The 22,795-nt window shown below is 39.1% G+C and overlaps 1 protein-coding gene and 1 long non-coding RNA gene across 3 annotated transcripts in view; one reads left to right on the top strand and one right to left on the bottom strand.

The window, feature by feature from the left end:
- The window catches only part of LOC120523539 (SR-related and CTD-associated factor 4-like), a 440,470-nt gene extending 433,480 nt beyond the window's left edge, over nt 1–6,990 (bottom strand). The window contains exon 1 of one of the 2 annotated variants that reach the window (XM_039744940.1): nt 6,848–6,990. In XM_039744940.1, coding sequence (XP_039600874.1) covers nt 6,848–6,877 — 30 coding nt within the window. In that variant the 5' untranslated portion in view covers nt 6,878–6,990. The remainder of the gene's footprint in view (nt 1–6,847) is intronic. The other variant, XM_039744941.1, reaches the window with a different exon arrangement.
- A 57-nt stretch (nt 6,991–7,047) lies between these two features.
- On the top strand, nt 7,048–21,905 carry LOC120523540. Its single transcript, XR_005632645.1, has 3 exons — nt 7,048–7,121; nt 8,085–8,283; nt 21,667–21,905. It is a non-coding gene; the product is annotated as an uncharacterized LOC120523540 (long non-coding RNA).
- Nucleotides 21,906–22,795: the final 890 nt, after the last annotated feature.

The raw sequence follows: 22,795 nt of genomic DNA, 5'->3' as shown, positions 1-22,795 counted from the left end.
CTTTCTGAAGCACCAATCCTAAGGAATGAAAATCCACTGAAATACTGGAACAACAACTGGAGTCGGTTTCCTACCATTGCCAAAGTAGCACGCAAGTTCCTGTCAGCCCCATGTAATAGCGTGGACAGCGAGAGATTATTCAGTTTGTCTTCTAATGTGATCAATGAAAAGAGAAAAAGAATTTCCTGCGACTAGGCAAAGATGCTCTTGTTTGTTAAGAAAAGCCTACCCATCATGCTTAAAAAATAGAAAAGAATAAGCCTCCAGAAAAAAAGTTATTTATTTCTTTACTGTTGTACACTTTTCTGTTTTTTAAAATTATAGATTGGTTAGACTTATTCCATCAAAAAGAAAGTAAAAAACTTGTGATATTTAATACTGCAGACTGTAAAACAAAGGATCACATAGCCAGCCAAATGTGGTTGAGCAGAAGCCATTTTAATGATTGTAAATAATCTGCAAAAGATGTTATTCTTAAAATGATTGTAAATAATCTGCAAAAGATGTTATTCTTAAGTGGCATTGCTTATTTCATTGTCATTGTACTTTTTACCATTCTTTTCAGTTTTCATTTTTTCGATTATTGTTGAATTTGTTCCGTCAAAAAGAAAGATAAAAGTGTTATTTAAAGCAACAACCTGCAAAACTGTTTCCCATATAACCAACAGGTAGCCAGCCAAATGTGGCAGATATCATTTGTTTTTAATGATTGAATGTGGTGTGCAAAATTGTTATACAAATAAATGTTCACTTTGTCTGTAATTCTTGTCCAGGCAGATCAAGTCTCATTTTTCTCTGTATCTTATAAATATGTACAGTATATCGGCAGATAAGTACATAGACATTATCGGATATCGGCATCGGGCCACAATTCTCATATCGGTGCATCTCTACTTATTTAGTGCATGAAACTCCGTCTTTAGCGGTACAGATTCGGGCTGACATTGTACAACTTTGGACAGGCACTCGAGGGGATAAAAAAACTTAGGTTTTCAGGAGATGTTATGAATGGGCACTTTGATGTTCTCATTCCCTAAACTTACATGCCTGATGTTCACATGGACCGCACACAAATTGAGTATAAAAGTCGGTCGACTTAAAAGGCGGGTGAGCCTAGTAATAATATATTTGTAACGTCTAATATGTCTTATTTTCTCTTATTTTGTCTAATATATTGGGTAATACAAGTGTAATGGTGACTAAAGGGTTTTATTTCATGTCTAGAGAGCTCTAATAATGTTAAAAAACATATTTAGAAGGTCGTAAACAGGTTTTCTATACTCTAACTGCTAAAATATTCGATTTATAAATAAAGAATCCTACTTCGCGAAAATTCATTTATCACGGTAGAGTCTGGAACGGATTAACCGTGATAAACGAGGGTTCACTGTACATGATTTTTTTTGCCAATTTTTTTGGACTAGGAGGGCTGTCAAAAAGCTTGGCCTTCTTTTTGTGATTTTGGGCTATACCAGAAATAAGTTGTTGCTGTTGTACAGTGCATTCAGCTGTTTGATTGGATTACTATTCATTTTGTCTTTTACTTCAACATTATTGTGTTCACAATTTCACTTACTACAGGGCATAGCAGGATTGTTTTGTTTGTGGTTTTGCATAAAAGATTATGCAATTTTCATTCGTCTACACACTAGCCTAAGACCATGGCGCATTATGCAACCTTTCCAACATTTTTCAGTCATTCACTTTATTTACATAATCTTTGTGAAGTAGAGCCGGCCATATAGTATGACATATCCAACAACTCATTCCAGCCTAGTCCACAATTCACATCAACAAAGTCATACAGGTTTTACTTTGTCATAAGTAGCAAGTGCAAGCTCTGTTCTGACAACTGAAGTCAGAAAGTGATGACAACTTATAAGCACTCACCCAAAAGTACAATGCATATAATGTAGTAATGACGAATAAGTAACACAGATGTTTTGCATGTCTTGAGAAGAAGTGAGGTTCATTTGTCTGATGATTCACTCTTAACATACCACAACAGAATGAAAAAGAAAAAAAAAGATGGCAAAATTGCAACTGATCTCACTATACCTGTAAACTTTTTGTGCAGCACCAGCTCCATCAGGCAGCATATTAATGGCTAACAAAAAAAGAGACAAGCTCTTTACTATTTTAAAGTGTGAAATTGTCCTGGAAAGTCATCACACAGTCAGCAAGGCTTATGCAGGTTTAACTAGTTGAGGTGTTAATGAAATCACTGCATTTGGATACAGCGTACGGATAGCTCATAAAGCAAGACCATTGAAAATAGTCAGAGAGAGACCAAACAATACAATGTAAAATTAATTTTAAAAATGAAAATTAAACCGAGTGTTTCACATTGAATACAATACAGTAAAAATGTGACAGTACAGAACTGGGCGATTAATTGAAAATGAATTGAAAGCAACATTCAGAACCTCTAACTGGCATAAATCTTCCCCATGTTGGTTATTTGTTTTTTTTTATTCTGTTACTTTTTTTTTTACCTGTCAATAGTTTCCCCAGTGTGTGCTCAAGTACTGTCCCCTTAAAAACATACTACCACATGCGTTGCCATTTGAATCCAACCTCATCCAGTCTGCGACAAGGAAGCAACATGGAGAACTCAAACTCCAAGCAACGCTTACTAAAGAAAAAATGTTGTGTTCCTCATTTGGACACATTTTGGTTTCAGCGCAGACAACACTGAACAATAAGAAGTTAAATGTAAACATTGTGGAAAAACAGTTTCAGCAACCAAAGGTAATACCACCAATCTGTTTCAACATTTGGAGCACAATTATGTTATTGGATATGAACAAGTGTACGGCTCAAAAAAAGAGAGACTAACAAGCACCCACCAAAAACTTCCTCCACAATGCAGTTGTCAGTAACACAAGCATTTACAAATTCTATACAAGATGAAAAGGATTCAAGAAGATTGAAAAAAATAATGCCATTTCCTTACTACAATGCAAAGTATATGGCTCTCATAGTTACAGGGGAGCACAGTGGGTTTAAACACCTCATTAAAACCCTTGACAGAAGATACACTGGGCTATCGCGAAAATATTTTTCCCAAGCTGCTGAACTGAAATCTGTTCAGCACTTTGCAGCCACATCTGATCTTTGGTCAAGTAGGATGATGGAGCCATAATTGATACTTACAGTGCTATGAAAAAGTATTTGCCGCTTCCCGATCTCTTATTTTTTTGCATGTTTGTAACACTTAAATGTTTCAGATCATCAAACAAATTTAAATATTAGACAAAGATAACCCAAGTAAACACAAAATGCAGTTTTAAGTGATTTTACTTAAGGAAAAAAAAAACATCCAAACCTACATTCAGCCACATTGGAGGGTTTCCGAGCATGAACCGCTTTTTTAAGATTATGCCACAACATCTCAATTGGATTCAAGTCCAAACTCTGACTAGGCCACTCCAAAACATTCATTTTGTTTTTTAAGCCATTCAGAGATGGACTTGCTGGTGTGCTTTGGATCATCGTCCTGCTGTAGAACCCAAGTGCACTTCAGCTTGAGGTCACAAACTGATGGCCACACATTCTCCTTCAGGGTTTTGGTAGACAGGAGAATTCATGGTTCCATCAATCACAGCAATCGCCCAGGTCGTGAAGCAGCAAAGCAGACCCAGACCATCACCATGCTTGACTGTTGCTATGATGCTCTTTTTCTGAAATTCTGTGTTACTTTTACACCAAATGTAACAGGACACACATTCCAAAAAGTTCAACTTTTGTTTCATCAGTCCACAGAATATTTTCCCAAAAGCCTTGGAGATCAAGATGTTTTTTGACAAGAGTGAGATGAGCCTTTATGTTCTTTTTGGTCAGCAGTGGTTTTCGCCATGTAACTCTGCCCTGCATGGCATTTTTGCCCACTCCCTTTCTTATGGTTGAGTCATGGCCTGGAGTTCTTTGGATTTTGTTCAGGGTTCTTTTGTGACTTTTTGGATGAGTTGTCATTGCACTCTTAGGGTAATATATGTAGGCCTGCCACTTCTGGGAAGTTCACCACTGTTCCATGTTTTCTCCATTTGTGGATAATGGCTCCCACCATAGTTCACTGGAGTCCCAAAGCTTTAGAAATGGCTTTGTAACCTTTCCAAGATGGATAGATGTCAATTACTTTGTTTCTCATCTTTTCCTGAATGTCTTTAGATCGTGGCATGATGTCTTTATTTTTTAGGATCGTTTGGCCTACTTCACTTTGTTTGACAGGTTCTATTTAAGTGATCTCTTGATTCAACAGGTTTGGCAGTAATCAGGCCTGGGTGTGGCTAGTGAAATTAAACTCAGCTTTCCAAAAAATGTGATTAACCACAGATACTTCATGATTGAACTCGGGAGGTAATTACTTTTTCACATATAGCCATATAGGTCTGGATAGTTTTTTCCCCTTAATAAATAAAATAATCACTTAAAAACTGCATTTTGTGTTTATTTGGGTTATTTTTAATATATTTAAATTTGTTTGATGATCTGAAACATTTAAATGTGACAAACATACAAAAAAATATGAAATCAGGAAGGGACTAAATACATTTTCATACTTTGCAGTACATGGATGATGAATAGAAGCTGCATAACAGATGCCTTGAGATGGCATATTTTCCAGTTGATCACACGTCAGAGGTGATTGCATATGCCCTGAGAAATATGCTTTCTGCGTGAGACCTCATGAAAAAGAACCTCGTAGCCATTACGACAGATAATGCCTCTAATGTAGTCAAAGCTGCAGAGCTCAATGGATACATACAGCAGCAATGTATTGGAAACAGGTTGAACCTGGCAACTTGTCCACTTAATGGCAACTTCCCATTACCTTAGTGTCCCCCATGTACAAGAAAAAAAAAAAATCTATGAACTGACCCTCTACCGTTTATACTTAAGGACTAGGAGTCACTAATCTCTGAAGCTTCTTCTGCACATAGTTTGCAATTTACAATTAAGTGACATGGTCATCTGGCATACTATATTAAAGCGTTCTGAACCAACTCCCTAAATTATGAATGCTCCGTCACAAAAACTGGAGAGGCAAACCAGTTTTGAAAAATTGAGAATGGACTGTCCAATTGGTCTTTTTTTAAATTAACATACCATGCCTTGTACACAAACTACCCCAAACTATAAAGACGTGGAGAAATAACTACGTATTGTACATATGATACAAACATTATAAAATAAACTCACAGCACATACCTGATAAAATATGTTCACTTTACCAGTCCCTTTCAGAGATAACCCCTTTATGCGCCTTTATCATTTCTGAACTTAGTTATCACTTAGCTATGTCCTGCAGAGTGTGCAGCTGGAAAAAATGAAGTTTGCTTAACTGCTGATGAATACCACCCAAAAAGCAGACCTTAACACAGGTACCTGTCGTGGTACTGTGCTATCAAAGCACGTTGTCTATAAGAAAACAGCACAAACCAAAATTTGTCTTATTATCTCTGCACATGTAATTGTGCAACTAATTTTTCACAATTATGTTGAAACAAAAAAAGAACAGACCGACCAAAAACCACCTTAGAAAACAAGCACTGCCACACAAAACACAGTACCTGCAGCAGTAACACTGTCGAGAAGATTAATGCACACTTCTGTTAATACTGTAACTATGAAGGTAGGTCTACTTCAGTTGTAAGTGGTGTGGGCTACAACATGACTGCGTAATTGTATACTGTGCAAAAGTGTGAATCTTCTGTGGTATGGGAAAACTCTGGTTGAAGCATTTGCGTTGGAACTCTAGAGGTGCAGGGTGCTTCGCTATTATAGCCTCCAGACAACGGGCCCCCTTACCTGTCGTTAAACAACTACATAGTGCAACATATAAAAGTGAGCAGCCGGTTTCTTTGCCGTAAACTCTACATAATTGTTGTGTTAGGAAAATTTACAAATACAATATACATTTTCCCAAAAAAATGACTGGGGACTTAACTCTTTACAGCTACTATACTACTTACACCTACATAAGCGGCAATTCACAAGTATTAAAGAATTGATCTCCGTATCAATTAAAACACTGGACAGCTATAAACCTTATACCTTAACTAAACATAAAAGTTAAACTTGGAAAGCTGAAGGAAACAGCGAAGTGCGCTCTACTGGGAAATGTATTCAAGTCAATGTGATTCACCACTGTTAATTTTAGTTACGTGTGCTCACCTCCGTTGACTACTGAATGAATTATTACAATTAATATCAAGTATCAAGTGCATGTTACAGTTCTACACATAATAACAATTGTACTTTCCAAACAAACTACATATAATTGTAAAAACTGTTGCTCCAGTCACCTGCAAAGCCCACTGATGCTCTCCCCGAGGATCACGTACGTCGACATGATTCAATAACTATGAAGAGACAAGGCCTAGGCAATAACTAAAATAACTCACGATTATCTATTACTAAAATTATACATACTAAAGTGGTGGGCAAACATTTAGATAAATTGATGCCAGTGCACTAAATTTTACGTACTCATGTAATCAGAAGTCAGTCCATTGTAAAGGCTTCCTAGAAACATGAACTTCAACATGTAAACTTACTGCAGGAAACTCATAAGCTTATTTAAGTTAGCCCCGGGTTTTAAGCCCTATATGCATTCACAAACGTCTACCCTAAGAACAAGATGTGAAATGTTAGGATCAACCAGCCTTTTAATGGTACTTGCACCCGACTCTCGTTAGCTCAGAAGCCCAGCTCCGTGCGGCCTTTAAAGACACCAATGGCAAGGTGCCTAACTGGGCCGCTAGGCCACAGGCCTGGCGCGCTCACGTGAGACCAAACATTTCACGTAAACATTAAGTAAATTGCTACAAAATATTACTTTTACCTCCTGATTGAAGGCGTTAACGGCATCCATATTGTTCTGTTTCGGCGAATTACCCTGCGTGTATTCACTTAGGTTAAAAATGTTTTTCCTCTGTAAGACCAGTGGAACATGTCCGCTCACAGAAACCCTTTGCAGCAGACGCACTACGGTGTGGTGAAAGGCGCAAAGCAGTATGGGAAACGGAGTACTGCGATCCTTGCATTTGGAAAGGCCGCGTAAAAGTCACTAGTAGTGAAAATGGGAAGTTTTCCGATCGGTATTACGCTTGACACAGGTAAAATGATATGTTTGTAAAAGTAATTCGGTGTGTAAATGGGACAATTTCCACATTGCACTGGATTTTACAAAAAATACAATTAACTTTAATGGCTTAATAGGAGTGTTTTTTTTTTGTTTGTTTCAAAACGTGAAATAAAACTGCTTAACTGGTTAAAGTATTATCTAGGAACCACAGCGGTAATCTTAAATTGCATAATGGAATTTAATTTCTTTTTTTTCCATATAAATGACAAAAAACATATAGCCCTACAACCCCACTGTTGCATCTGAATGAAAACTCACCAGGCATTTATTTCCAACAAAGCACTTTTTCTTTAGATTACTATACAGTAATTCAATTCACTTCTATTGTTTTTTTTGTATGGTAAAAAAAAAAACCTTGTCAATCTTTTAGCCACACCCACTTACTAAAATCCCACCTTAACATTGATGCAAAATATAAACTGACTGTTTCTGTGATTCAGTTATGCATTGTTGTTTTGTTAAGTTTCAAGAAAACTCTGTGCTGCAAAGAAGGGGTCACTCTGTTTCTCAGTCTAGATGACAACTCTTCACAAACTGTAAATATGCATTTAGAAAATGCTTGTGAGGCAGAGCCACACACAATATTTAAAGCCAAAAGGGAAAGTTTGGGTAAATGGCCATGGTGGCTTGTTGGAACTGAAGAGGTTTGCCAATGAAAACACTCTGCCTGTCTTCCAACAATATTCTGCATTTCATATGGAATATGTATTGATTAACACAGTAATGTAAATTTAATTGTTTATAAAACTGTCCTATGCCCTTTTTTTTAAACATACTGTAACAGACTGCTGTCATAAATGCTCCCTTTTCATGAACAGATATTAAGGACACATAGAACAAATTTGCTCCTGCCTTGTTTCTGACAGTAAGAGCTTCTGATTTAAAGACAAGATTTTTTTATTTAATATATCTCCAAATTTTATTTCTTCCTCAGTTTTGCCACCCAAATGCAGGATAATTTGTCTCCCCCGGTGAGGGAACCTGGCAGACTGGGAATCTCCAAAGAAGTGAGGCTGATGACATAGCTATATTTGGTGTGACTGCGTTCAATAAAATTTTAGGACTGGCCCATTCTCACCTGTGAAGTACGTGAAAGTCCAGAGTATGCTGCTGTCAAACAAACCTATATACAGGTAGGAGAAAATGTGTTCTTTTAGGGTAAGACATTGGGTTTGACTCCCATGCTTCTGTAATAATAATAATAATAATAATAATAATACATTTTATTTATGTAGCACCTTTCACATGCTCAAGGTCATTAGAATAGAGTAATCTTGGATACCTCTCCCGTAGGAAAGCAAATTGTCTCGATATAGAGTTTTAGGTGAAGGACGCTTCACCTGCATATATCATTTAGAAAGGGACCCGTGGGATGGGGAGTTCTATCCAAATAGGTTGCAAGCATTAGGATCCATAGGACAGAATAAAGTCTGGGGAATGAGTACAAATTCAAATTGTGTAGAGTTTGTATGTTCTTTTTGTGGCTGACTAGTCTGCAGCAGTGTTCTTTGGTGAGCTTGCAGCAGCAATCAACAGTTGCATCATCAGAGGCCATTAGGATTTCAGTTATTTAGAGAAAGTGTGAACATTATATGATTGTGAATGTTAGAAAATTACACATGTATATTGTGGGATTGTAGTTAAAAAGAATAATACTAATAATAATAACAATAAAAGTTTAGTTTCATTTGCTTTGAAGTAGTGGTGGAAATACATTAATATTATTCATGGTAGCTAGACACAGCAGGAGATCTATGATGAAGGATGTTTGTGAGATATTGATTTGGAAAGATTGGTTAAACAAACTGATGTCAAAAGAAAGGAAGGAAATTCACAAGAATATTTAGAGCAAAAGACAGGTCTTCAGTTTAGGAAGGAATGTGATAAGTGGCATAAACAGAGTAATGGCCGATGGCAGAAGGAAGGCTCTTTAAATTTAACAGAACTTTAGGAAGTAAAGATAATATTGTTGGATAAGGCGGGAAAAGGATTTTGCAGTAGAGGACCATATAGGATGGACAAGTCTGAGAAATAGGAAAATGTAATTACGGATAGGGTGTTAGAAGATATGAGGAGACATGTGGAGCATCTTTCTGTAAAGACCAGGGTGGAATGTGGAAAGAATAAAGAACAGGAAAAAATTATAGCTGTCTTTTCTTTGGACACAAAGAAGGAAAAATGGAAAAGAGGCAGAAATATAATGAATTTGGAGTTGCTCAGTTAACCTCAGTTACTGCTACCTCCATATAATTTACCTGTGCCGCAGGCTGCAGGCGTTCATGAGGAGGAAGATGAGTTTGATATGAATGGTGGTACAGGTTCACACACTTCATATAAATCCCATGGAATTGTGGCCTCCAAAATCTGAAAAAGGCCCTTCCGCTCCTCTTGTAGTTGCTCACTATCCTTTGATACAAATGCCGAATCCTCAGTAACCCTCAACCACAAAACCTGAGGTTTATGAATGTGCAAAGGAACTGGGATATGCAGGAATTAAAGGATGTATGTTTAGAAGTGCCAGAACCCACCAAGGTTGTGGGTAGGAAGTTTGTTGAAAGTCTTCAAAGCCAAGATGATATGTATAAATTCAGTGGTCAGGAGTGGACAATGGTGCTCAGGCACAAACTGAAAGGTGGTTGGAATAACTTAAGGCAGACCTAGGATGAGCCTTGTAAAAGTCAATGAATTTCCAACTAAGTGGCAGCATTAGAAAACTAGGTTTGAAGTCAAAAATAAAAAGGGACTGATTGGCCGAATCTAATTCAGGCTAAGCAGGTATGGCAAAAGTGTGTACACTAATACACTAATTGATAATCATTACGGTATAGAGGTAGCAGGGGAAAAAGAAAGGTGATGGCTTATTTGTTCATAAATGGATTGAGAACTGAATTGCAAAAAAGCCCCAAAAGCAACATGCTTAGGCTAAGAAAGTGCAGACCTTTGAGATTACATGCCTTGCAAGCTGAAAGGAACATTAAAGAAATGCAGAATAAAAATCAGGATAAACTAATGGTGGCAAAGTTGGCCCATTATTCAGGATAACAGCCTGGACATGGCCAAGGTCACAACAGAGGAAGAGGAGGAAGTGTAGATGGAGGAGGATATGCAAGTCAAAGAGGGAATACAGGTCTCTTGTGGTGAAATTGGTGTTGTGCCTGTGGAAGATATAGACACTGCCCTGAGAACAGTAGAGGTCAAACTCAGCAAGTACATGATGCCAGGCCTGGCCCCCTACCTGCCACAGATGCTGCTAGTTACCAACTTTCAGCCAAAAAAATGCGGGAATGGGTAGCAGTGTGGGTCAGTATGCTTCCCTAACTCAGCAACATGAAACTGACTTGATGCTAACTTTGATGATGGAAGGTAAGCAACTATCTTTTCTTGTTGATATGGGTGCAACAAGATCAGCCTTCAGATCCCAAAAAGGGCCAGAAATCCTTACAACTGAAAGACTGGTAAAGTAATTGGTGTGGCTGGAGGTCCGCATTTTCTAAAAGAGACTGTTCCACTTACTGTGCATTCACTATTTGCAAATTCACCTGTAGAGCATGTTTTCTCTTGAGTAACTCATGCTCAGAGAACTTGCTAGGGTGAGATTTAATGGGAAAGCAAACAATGTATAATTCTGTCACTGCTACAGGCACTGAAGTGACATCAGAAATGCTTGAACTCTTTGTGCAGAAATATTGTGCTGCATAGTTGTTAAAATACAGTATTCTTCTTCATAGGTATGTTCCTCAAACTCTTACACAGGTATCCCACCTTCACCATACTGATAGATTCTTCAGCTTAGACATGAACTATGACTGTGAGAATTATTTCAAAATGGCCGGGACACACATGGAAAATATTCTTCTCTCTCATCTGTATATTGGAAGTAAGATGTCAACAGCAGGAGTTCAATTGTCAGACACTGAAAACCCCTGGTACTATAGTAAGTCCATCCTACACATCTCCCTAGGTTAAACACCTCACATACACTAAAAAGATGTGGGTCCAGGCTATGCAACAGGAAAGCAGATCAGGAGGAAGTTACACATATTCTTGTAAATGGGGGTAGTTTGGAGATTGCTCAAGACAGGCCCTACTTTTACACACCACAATTAGTCAGAATTCTCATTGTTGGGCTATGTTCCACATTGTCTAAGGGAAAATGATTTTGGCCAGATAAAGGGAGGTGAACCTCTCACGGTCCACCCAAAATCACTTTGCAGACCTTACAAAGTACAGTATCCATTCTTGAGAGGGTCAAAGGATGGCATTGCCAAGGTACATTTGGAATTAGTTGTCCATGGTCCAATTGTTAAGGTTTCTTACTCTCTGGTAAATTTCCCTATTTTAACTTTGAACACAGCTAGTGGTTCCTGGTAGTTTATACAGGACCTGTGGAGGGTGAATGCTGCTGTTCAACCAAGAGCTCCCATTGTTCATAATCCTGCAACTAATCTTTCCACCATTCCTTCAACTGCAAGCTAGTTTTCTGTTATTGATTTAGCTAACACTTTCTTTTCTGTTCCTTTTCATCCTGATACTCAATGTTTGTTTGCTTTTACTTTTCGGGGTAAATGCTGAACATGGACTGTTATGCCACAATGATACAGAGCTGCCCAGTGTCTTATGGTCAGGAAGTAGATTGCAATCTTGAGAAGTACTTGGCAGGATATGCTCATTCAATACGTGGATGTTCTGTTGCTTTTGTTCAGATACAAAAAGGGGCGAGGTGCAAAAGGAGATGAAAAAAATGTCCTGAATTTTTGGCCAAAATGTGCAGAAGGTGTCCTGAGTCAAGATGCAGCTAGTTAAACTAAAGGTGCACGATGTGAGTCATGTGTTAACACCTGGGGAGAAATCTGTCTTGGGCAAAAGTGTGGATGCTATTCAGAAATTGCCTAGGTCAGAAAGAAAGCAGCAGCTGTTGTCGTTGTTAGAGATGATTGGCTATTGCAGACAATGGATTCCAAATTTTTCAGAAAGCATACAACCACTCCAGGATTTAGCCTATGGAAAAGGGCTAGCCCAATAAAATATGTTGGAAGGAGGAAGCTGAGAAGGCTCTGACTGACCTTAAACAAGCTTTGATAACAACTCCTGTTTTGGGTATACCCGACTATAGGAAAACTTTCTATAATGTATGTGGATCAGAGACATGAATTCATAAGTGCAGTCCTGACACAAGACCATGGAGACAAAAAGAGACCTGTTGTGTACTATTTAAAAAAAAAACAGTATGTGATGGTGGTGGCCCTGCATGACTATTGGTCAAAGGAAGCCGCAGGGAGGCCTGATGCACTTGCTTATCCTTTAAAACCTAGGTACAAATGCACAAGAGAAACTAAAGATCTACTGCTTTTTCAAACAGGTACCACTGGTGCAGATTGGTTGGTGGAGGCATTCCCTGACTAAAAGACCTTATTTTCCTAAGTCTGTTTTTTCAGGTCTTGCAAAAACAGCTAATGGACTGGACCATGTATTAAAGAAGGCTATGTTGGCCCTAATGGTAAGGTTCTGGAGGACCCCTTGATTCACCCTTTTTGCAGCAAGCTTCTGCCAGAAGTGTAGTGTGTGGCCAATACCAAACATAAAACTGGAAAACGAAATAGATGGAAGTTTCTGTTATCCCTATGCCTAACAGGTCCTTTGACCACCTGCAAATAAATTTCATTGAATTTACACCTTCAAAGGGTTACAGATATTGCCTAGTGGTAGTTGATGTGTGGAAGCCTTCCCCTACCGACATACGGATGCAAAATCAGTGGCCAAGGGACTGGTTAAAGAGATGATTCCTAAGTGGCTGTTCCTAGAAAGTTAAACTCCAATGATGGCTCACGTTTTATAAATACAAGTGGTACCTCAATATACGTCTGCTTTGGAATAAGTCCAACTTGATATACGTCCTGTTTGGATGCGAAAAACTTTGCTTGGTATACGACCTTTGTTTGGAATACGACTCGTGTGCTACCCTTGTTGACCTCTCTCGAGACAAAGCCACGACTGCCCACGAGCGTCAATGCACCAGTTGCTAGCATTCAATGAACAACCTGCGCTATTACTCTGTGAATGCCCTCTTGATAAACAGATGCGCGAGTCGGCTAGAAGGGGAGGAAAAAGAAAGAAAGAAAGAACAAACGAACGGGAGGTTGCAGGAGAAAGTAGGAAGTAGGAGAGAGAGAGAGAGAGAGAGAGAGCAAGAGCACGCAGAGGCAGGCTCACGATGCAGCTGAACAGGGAGGCTGGTTGTTGGGCCGACACCCGGGGAATAGTAGTAGTGGTCACTCCTGCTGAGTGATCATGGAGTGGGATTGACCAGAAGGAGGTCATGATCCCAAGTTGCTATCAGGAGGAGCCTACCGGAGCCGGGGATCGGAGAGGTGAACCAAACAGCTGAAGTAGGCAGAGTGAAGGTCAGCTGCAAGTAGGGCGACTACCCTGTTGAGAAGCCCAGTGGGGGGTCGCCAGGTTGTTGTTTTTTTTTTTTGTTTGTTTTTTTTTTAAGAATGCGTCATGCTGTATTTTAACCTCGTTTTTAAGAAGACCTTTTTTCTATTGTTTTAACCTCCACGTTTCACTTCTGATTTTATGGATTTATTTATTGGAACTTTGGACACTGCACTTTAATTTGAACACCTTGTTTTGTTGATTGTTTTAATAAAAGCACTTTGCACTTTTTCACCATTCCATGCTTTGTTGTGCTTCACTGCTAAGCTCATTGCTTTGTTGTGCTTCACTGCTAAGCTCATTGCTTTGTTGTGCCTCACTGCTAAGCTCGATGTAGAGTTCAAGGGCTCCCAGACAGCAGATGGGAGCATACAGCAAACCCGCATCGTCACAACATGATTTTGTGTTTTTTCACATAAATTTGAATTGATTGTTGAAAAGTATGAAGGTGGCATGCGTATCCGGGGCATGGCTGCTGCATACCGTATGCCGAGAACGACAGTATCTACGATTGTGAAAAACAAAGACATTATTAAAAAGTAAAGTGAGGTTAAATTTTCATCTATTTCATCTAATTGCTTTTGTATTTGTGTATTTTAGTATTAAGCAGTTTTTAAATTTTATACAACACCATCAATGTATAATATCCCAATAACAATAGGATTTTTTTTCATGGGAACGGATTCATCATTTTTCAATTATTTCTTATGGGAAAAATTAGTTTGGTATATCGAGGTACCACTGTACTGTAATAGATCACTTAGAGGAGTGTCTTCAAATTGATCTTAAGTATTACTGAGGATACCAACACCAGAGTGGTGGAATGGCTGAGCGAGATGGCAAAGATCTGTGAGGAAACTAACATTTCCTAGTCAGATGCTCTACCTTTAGTTCTAGCAGCAATAGGGGCAAGACCTGTCACCAGTTAGACCTGCCCCCTTTTGAAATCTTAACTGGTAGAACAATGCCAGTTCCCATGCTGGGGGGAAGGGTGAATTTGGAAATAATTAATGGTGAGCTGCTTTATGTTTCAAGTCTTCGGAGGACTTTGAACTTGGTCTACCAGCGAGTGAAGGTGCACTTGTGAGCTGAGCCTACCTCCAGTCCTCCCACTGCAGTAGTCCTGTTTGTTCTAGAGGCGGTTAGCAAAACATGTGGACGGACCCCACTGGTTGTGCATGACATTATCACTGATCCCGGGGTAATCATCTGGGAACGACCCTGTCGACTCCTGGAAGCAATAAAGACTGAAGTGGAGCATGAGGTTAAGCAAATGCTGGATTTAAGTGTAATAGGGGAAAATCATAGTCCCTGGTCCAGCCCGATTGTTTTATTCCTTAAGCCTGATGGGAGTTGGAGATTCTGCAACAATTTCCGTCAGCTTAATCAAGTCTCCCAGTTTGATGCTTACCCTATGCCCTGTGTGGATGACCTCCTTGAGCAGCTGGGTAAAGCGAAATATTTGAGCACCCTTAACATGACCAAATGGGTATTGGCAAGTTCCTTTTACAGACTCTGTGAAGTTCGAGACTGCATTTAGCACCACTAGTAGACTGGCAATATTGTATTCTTCCACTTGGGTTGTATGGGGCTACAGCCACCTTCCAACGTCTGGTGGATAAAGTGCTATGTCCCCACAATGCCTATAGTGCCACCTACTTGGATGATGATGTCATCTCTTCCGACACAAAGAAGAAAAACCTAGTTCAGGTACGAGTGGTGCTCCATACACTTTGTGAAGCCAATTTCCGGATTAATCCCAAGAAGTGTTTCTTTGCTAAGTAGGCTAAATATTTAGGCTACCTGGTGGGTAGCGGTTCCATATGACCACAGTGTTCCAAGTTGATGCTATCTTGGCCCCATCTGAAAAGTAAGAGACAGGTCAAAGCCTGTCTCAGATTGGTAGGATACTGTCACTGATTTGAGCCTCACTTTTCTGAGAGAGCGGTGCCCTTGAGTAATCTAACAAAGATTAGGTGGTATGGGATGAAAATGCTGATGTTGCATTTCGTGACCTAAAGCAGGCCCTAATATTGGCACCACTATTGATTGCTCCTGATTTCTCTTTACCTTTCATTCTCTCGATTGATGTTTCGGACATAGGATTAGGCACCGTGCTGAGCCAAAGCATCGATGGTGTCAGACATCCCATTATGTTCCAGAAAGTGCTGAACAGGGAAACGAGGTACATAGCAGTGGAATGGAAGGCTTTAGCGATAAAATGGGCAGTTACATAGCTGAGGTACTACCTCCTAGGTCATGAGTTTACCCTGGTCACTGACCATGCCACTTTGCAGTGGATGACAGTGCACAAAGAGTCTAACCTGCAAGTGACAAGGTGGTTTTTTAGACCTCCAGCCTTACAGGCTCACTGTTGTTTATTGCCAATGCTCTTTCTCGGGTTCACAATTCCTTAGTTCCGGCCACCTGACCCAATTTGTCTTTGGGGGGGGAGGAGGGGTTCATGTCACACACGTGCGTATCGGAGACAGTTTAACAGACGGGGGATGGCGTTGTACTCTAACTCTTTCTCCTCTTTCCTTCTGCAAACCATCAGAAGAACCCACCTCATAAAAACGTCTCTGGTCCCTCAGAACCTGCCTACTATAAATATAATTTCTACATTCGGTCCCTCAGAACCTACCTCTCTATGATGCCACTTCCATATCCTATCCCTCAGTACCTGCCTCCGCGTCCAAACCCATCACTCCTGTTAGTCAGCTATATATCGGCCATCTTTTCCAGTGTACATCATAGCTTTACAGACCTATTGTTGTTGTTTTTTTGCTTTTTCATCGACCAACCTTCAAGTACATGGTGCGGCTACCCTAAACCTTTTTCTGTCTCCTCTTGTTTATTTTACACCATGTTCAAGACCGGATTTTGGACCTTGTTAGCAATTTTATTGTTGCGACTGTTTTTTCTTTTTCCCCCTTGCAATGAAAACTTTGCATTATGAACACCAATGCCTGACTCTGGCTGTTCTCACAAGAATATGGACTGATAATACCTTGTGGGCATTAATGAACTATACTGTTACTCAACATTGGACTGAATCTTGTTATGCATGTTCTCTGGCAAAGCCTATTTTGACTGTTCTTGATTTGCCTTGCAACATATCCACTTGAAATGAATTTTATGCTAATATTTCACAGTTGATTATCTGAATTCCTCCTTCCCTGTGAAACCTAGATTTCCCTCCCTTTCCTGTGCACCCATTGTTTAGCTTTCAATCAAGACACCACTCTCGTGTCTCCTTTGTGAGCCACTGGGGGGCATACTAGCACCATAACCCCCGACACGGACAGGCAGGACACAGGTTCACTCAACACCCGTGTTTATTTACAGTTTGTGCACCTTACCAACACCACAATACAGAGTCCATTCCCTTCCTTGCCGCCAGTCCTTCCACCTCCACTCTTCCTCAGGCTTTGTCCACTCCTTCCTCTTGACTCTGGACAACTTTTGTGAGGTGGCTCCTTTTTATAGGGCACCTGGACAGACCCCAGGTGCCTAACAAGCTTCTTCTAGCCACACTTCCAGGTGTGGCGGAAGCGTGACCAAATAAGGCCCTGGAAAGGTCCATGGGCCCCCTAGCGGGGTTGAGCTCCTCTGCTCATAACCCGTGGCACCGCTGGCAACCAAGGGGGCTGCCCTGTATCGGCCTGGGGGAGAAACTGTCCCACAAATACTCTCCCCTGGTCCTTCCACACTTTGGGTGCCCTGGCCGGGTAAAGATTCTGGCCACCTGCCACACCTTATATTTGTTTGTTTTATATGAGCACATCCTTACTTAGGAATTATAATTATACAGATTATATTTACACAGGGCCACAGCCACAAACATCACAACCTCCTCCATGCGGTCAATTCATAATGTCTCCACAAACATCTTATTTGTTTTATCAAAGACATGGTAATATTTCTGCTGTAAATTTTACCAGAAATTGCTCTGTGAATTATAGCATTTGTTCAATGGTTGTTCTTGATTCTGGATGCATCTTGTCACCTCAACTTTCTTGATCCCAAACATTCAATTGGCAGACATATGATGGATGTGTGATCCAGATTCACAGACAGGTCAGTTGCATTTACATCCTACCCTTCCTTTCGATTGGGCCTGCCACTGCACTCATCTTATTTTAGCAAATGATATTCTGATTATACATAACTTTCCTGTAGCATCAATAATTTCATTCTACAAATGTTCTGTTTCTGATGTTTCTGAATTTGATCCTTCCTAACCTAATGTAGAGATCATATTGGCTAGCCTAAAGGTATTCCAAATGAGTATAAGGCTAGGAATGAAATGTAAAAAGGAGGATTAGAATAATTTTTTTCTTTGGATTACCCCAAATAAGAACATGGAGTGGATCAATTATATTTATTTCAATCAGCAACGTTTCATTAATAACAGTAGTGATGCCTTTAAAGCTCCAGGGCAGGGTGCCCACACTTTTTCGGCTTGCGAGCTACTTTTAAAATGACCAAGTCGAAAATGATCTACCTACATTAAAAATTATATATAGCATAGTTTTACTGTCAAATAATGCAAAGAGTACACGACATGTGCTTTGCCCTTTATGTTGCGCCACGGCGTGTGGTTTGTTTATTTGACAGCATGTACATCGGGGTAATTACATTCATGGCATTCGTAGTCCAAATCACAATCTGATTGTATGTGTGCATGTGGGATGACCAGTGTGTTAGAAGAAAAAAGATCTCAGACTGGCCGCTCTGTATGTCAATCAAGTGGCAAATGCCATAAGGAGAATATATGATAGACTAACGTTTAAAAAAATTAAAATTAAAACCTGATCAGATACTGATACACTTGTTCTAGACAACGTCCACACTTGCCATTGCTCTGAAACACCGCCATTTCAGCTTTTACTGATGCACCCAGTTTCTTGTCATCATTCTGTGATGGCATGTTTCTTGGCACAGATAATGCGGATGCAACAGACTGACGCATTGCCATTTCAAGTTGCTGTTCAAAGCTGTTGTCTGACAGATGTCAATGAAGTCTGCCCTGTCCCGGCATTCGTGAGCTGCAGAGAGCAGACTCTTCCCAGTCCACTGTACTCAGTCTTAGTTGGAGCTGGGAGACTGACGACTGCTGCTGGTTGACTGAATCAATGTGCAACACACTACACCGTGAGCCAAAAACTGTGCCACTTAATTATTTTCAACTATAACTCTGTTATTTCTTGATCGATTTTTACACGTTATATATGCGAGCTTGACCGTTCCTGGTTTCCCGGGAATTACAGCTGTTCCCGGGAATAAAAATGTCTGGGAATGGATTCCCTAATACTGAGTATACTTTATACATAAAATGTATGTTGTCATAACCTTGCATAACTGAATGACCTTTATGGCACAATAACAATTCAATACATTTATGGTCACTACAGTATTTGGATTTAATAATCTTCATGTGGAAAAAGGCTGACCCATATAAATAAGTAGAGTTGAATAAAGCAGTCAAGGAGCTTTTGAATTCAGCCGAGTGAAAAATGATGGCTGTCCGATTAACTGCCATTTTAGTTCCCTCTCCTTTCTCTTTCTCAGATCGCTTTTCGAAAGGAAATCAGTTTCATAGTTTTTATGAACAGTTTGAAAGTGCCTTTCCACATTTTGCTTCTTTGGAATAGCAATGATAGATTGACAGATCAGACAAATGCACTTCGATTGTGACATTGTGAGAAAAAAACGCTCTTCCAATTCCACATCCAGACCATACCCTCCCCAAACAATTTTTTTTTTTTTAAATCCCTTCTTTAGTCAATATAAATTGGAAGGCTAACTAGATCACAGCCGGAGTTTTGCAGTAGCTTGCGCATTTGATCATGCGTGCGGGATGACCAGTGTGTTAAAAGAAAACAGATCTCAGACTGGCCGCTCTGTATGTCATTCAAGTGGCAAATGCCATAGGGAGGATATATGATTTTGAATGCAACGCGATCTACCTGCACTACCTTTGCGATCTACCAGTCGATCACGATTGACGCATTGGGCACCCCTGCTCTAGGGGAACAGCTTCATTCTAATAGTGAAATGACTTGTAAAAATAGGATTGCTTTAGATATGCTATTAGATCAGCAAGGAGGTGTTTGTGTTATGTTTAAAGAAGCCTGTTCATTCATTTCTGAATGGCTCATTCACACAGGCTCTTTAAAAGTAGGAAGGACTGTCTCATGAACACAAGCAAAATTCCGGTGTTGTTCCTTGGCCGTGGACAGAGTGGTTAAAAAATTGGTTTGGTGATTGGGACATGTATCTTTTTCACATTGGAATTGCTGTGCTTGTTGTTTTGAAAATTTTGGGTTTTATATTCTATTGTTGTATCCCAGTCCTTTTGTTCTTTTATTTCTGATATGATGGCCTTATACTTGACTCCTCTGTCAACCAGATGCTTCTTCAAGGTGAGTCGCTCTCCCAAGATGACACTTCCCTCTTGTCAAATGAAATGCCTGAATTGTCTGTATGAGCATTTATGTTATTTTGACTTTGATTTTTGATTATTTACTACATTACTATTGTTTGCTGTTATTGATTTATTTGCTTTTATTTGATTTATTGATTTGTGTGTTGACCTTGAACATTAATGATTTGCATTCAACTGGTTAGAGATCTTTTACTCCCTTCTAGTTCAACTAAAGGGGGTGATGTTTGGTCTCTGAGCATCGAGTGGAGAGAATGGATGATTGGATTGTTATTGAAGAAGGCACGTCTCAAGGTTTAAGGGAGCAAAGGTTGTTTAAAGCTGTCATCTCTTCTTTCATCTTAACTTCAAAATATAGTAGGACTTTAATAAGTCCCAAATGGGGGAGTGTGAAAGAATAATTTAGAGGTAACAGTAGTTAAGTATTTTGGTTTGCAGTGTGCATTAAACTATATAAGCAGGCAGTTTAGTGTAGTGGTTAAATCTATGGACTTCAAAACCTGAGTTTTTGGGTAAAATCATTCTACTGATACCGTGTGACCATGAGCAAGTCACGTGACTTGTCTATGTTCCAATCGGAAAACCAAAAAGAAATGTAATCAATTGTAACATTACTGTTGTAAGTCACCTTGGATAAAAGCATCAGCCAAATAATTAAATGTAAGTAAGCATATGTTTTTTGGATATGTCATGAAGTTATCCCTGAAATTGTGAAGTACACAAAAGACAAGGATATACCCAAGGAAGGTTGATGTAATACACAAAATGTACTAAAAGATGACTAAGGAAGCAGATTCTCTCCACTTTTTCTTTTTTTTTCTTCTCCATTTATTTTTATTAACTTATTAATTAATCTATTTACTTATTTTTACTAGCCTTAAGTTTTACTCTGCTGGCTTAGCTCTCTTTCTCTGGGGGTTGATTTGTTTTCGATCTTATTTTTGTAAAAATTTATTGTATGGAATGTTGTGTGATTTCAATAAAATCAAAACATAAAAAAAATAAAAGATGACTAAGAGATCAGCAGATGTCCTGTAAACAACAAGACTGGACAGTTGTTACACACGCAGAAATTTCAAGGGTGGTGGCTAAACCCAAAGGATATGAGAAGAACAAGAATATAATAAAATAGACTTTTATTTGTATTAAGTAATTTGGGTGTAGACCAAGAAACCAAACAGATTAAATGTATGCATTGATTGACACTGTTATTTCAATTCAACTCTTTATAAAATGGACTTCTGCCCTTTCTTTTTTTGATCATTCTTTAAAAGGCTTCTGTGATGAACGCTCCCTTTTCATGAAGATGTATTAAAGACGCATAGAACAAATTTCCTCCTGTCTCATTTCTGACAGTAAGAGGTTCTAATTTAAAGACAAGATTTATTTCTTTCCTCTATCTTCAAATTTAATTTCTTCAACTATGAGAACACTAAATTGAATGTGGTAATTATAGTTCTACTTTAATGTGGTCTACTTAAAAAGACCTACTTTTATTTTTATTACTTTTGTTAAAAATATAAAGGTTGTCACACATGTGCACATAGGAGAAAGCTCATGGGTTTAAATATCTGTAATTATCCGCCGAACCAGGCACTTTTCTCTAGTATTTTTTCTCTTTCTCCCTCTGCAGACCAAGTGACTGAACTTGCCACTGATGACAACAGTTCTAATACCTCTGGATTCACTCCTTCCTGTTATTCATTCATATAACTGCCATTTTGTGCTGTTGGTATCAGTTCAAATCATGAACTCTGTCTGTAAAGACTGTTTGTTTTACTTTTTTGCATACTTGTTTCAAGTATACAGGGTTATTGTGGGGCAACCCCAAATCTTTACTGTGTTCTGTCTCTGCTTATTTTTCAAGATTAAAAGTGCAATATTTCCCACTTTGGTCAATTGGATTAGTTATGAGAATGTCAGGTAATGCTTTATTACATCATCTTATATTTAATTAATTTTATTATTTGTTTTTCTTCTTGGCTTTTATATACTGTTGTAGAACTAGAGTGCTAAAATGTATTAATTAGTTTTGTCAGTCCCAATCATGCAGGACAATAGTGGTTTAGGTTTTCAATGCACATCTGCTTTCAATGAGGTAATTATAAAATAATTAAAAACACCAGGGGCCTCAAGAATAACGTTGTGCGTAGAGTTCACACTATAACATGGCGTAAGCACAAAAGCCGAAATGTTCTTATGCACAGAAAAATCCAGATGCAGGAATCTGTGCGTACTCCAACTTCCACGTTCTTCCGTTACATAAATCCCGGTCAGCGTGAAAACTAACGCTCGTTCACGCGCCTTATGTCCCGCCCCAACTCCTCCCAGAATTACGCCTCTTTGAATATGCAAATCAGTATAAATCGGCCTTAAGCTCAGCATTCTGTGAAAAGACAATTGGAAAAGCACGGGGGAAAATATAAGAATTTCAGCGAATACCAAGTGGAGGCAAAGGAAAAACATACTATTTGTTTAATTAAACCGTGGTATAATCAACAAAAGGAAGTTGATCGAGTGACATAGCGTGTTGGAGAAACTTGAAGGCTCAGATATCAAAGTCACCGTGAAAAGAGTCGTAGCCCACCGTCTGAGTGTCATATAAAAGCTTATTAGGGTACAGACAAAAAAAAATAGGCACACAGTGGGAAAAAAGCACGAAATGTCAACTTCAATCTCGAAATTTCCACTTTAATTACGCAGTTTATTTTGTCATTAAAGTAGAACATCATAAACGTGATCTTAAAATCGTTTAATTAACC

The sequence above is a fragment of the Polypterus senegalus genome, chromosome 2 (genome assembly GCF_016835505.1).
Source record: "Polypterus senegalus isolate Bchr_013 chromosome 2, ASM1683550v1, whole genome shotgun sequence".
Taxonomy (NCBI): Eukaryota; Metazoa; Chordata; class Cladistia; order Polypteriformes; family Polypteridae; genus Polypterus; species Polypterus senegalus.
This window is presented reverse-complemented; position numbering and strand designations above follow the sequence as displayed.